The sequence below is a fragment of the Neophocaena asiaeorientalis genome, unplaced genomic scaffold, assembly GCF_003031525.2.
Source record: "Neophocaena asiaeorientalis asiaeorientalis breed wild unplaced genomic scaffold, Neophocaena_asiaeorientalis_V1.1 scaffold713, whole genome shotgun sequence".
NCBI classification, from domain to species: domain Eukaryota; kingdom Metazoa; phylum Chordata; class Mammalia; order Artiodactyla; family Phocoenidae; genus Neophocaena; species Neophocaena asiaeorientalis.
Genome location: NW_020174925.1, coordinates 519,225 through 519,630, shown reverse-complemented (window position 1 = coordinate 519,630; position 406 = coordinate 519,225). Strand labels below are relative to the sequence as shown.

The window sequence follows — 406 nt, the reverse complement described above, 5'->3', positions numbered from 1 at the left end:
CGCCCCACAGCACGTACCCGGCGTCGGGCCCCCGGCCTCCAGGCCGTCGGGTGGCCCTGCCAGGACCCCATCCAGGGAAGGCGGCCCAGGGACACTCATGTCCCTCCCGCTGGGAACAGGGATGGGGCAGTAGTACAGACTGTCAGGTACAGTGAGGAAGCACCGAACGCGTACAGAGCCCACCGGGACGGGAGCGACGGTCGCACCCGGAAGTGACGGAAGCGGAAAACAGCTCGGGGCACGTGACCGAGGGTCCGCCCTCCCGCTTTTTGCCTCCTCCATCCACCCACCCACCGCGCTTCGGGGGTTCCGGGCGGACGTCCTAGTCTGGTCGGTCGGTCGGTGTCAGTAGAGTCAGCTGGACGGGGCTCACATCCCTGCTTCCGATGGTGGTGGGGGGATGGAA

At 68.0% G+C, this 406-nt stretch overlaps 1 protein-coding gene across 1 annotated transcript in view; it reads right to left on the bottom strand.

The window, feature by feature from the left end:
• The window catches only part of BLOC1S6 (biogenesis of lysosomal organelles complex 1 subunit 6), a 16,361-nt gene extending 16,168 nt beyond the window's left edge, over positions 1-193 (bottom strand). Inside the window, exon 1 of the mRNA XM_024761346.1 lies at positions 18-193. Coding sequence (XP_024617114.1) covers positions 18-99 — 82 coding nt within the window. The 5' untranslated portion in view covers positions 100-193. The remainder of the gene's footprint in view (positions 1-17) is intronic.
• Positions 194-406: the final 213 nt, after the last annotated feature.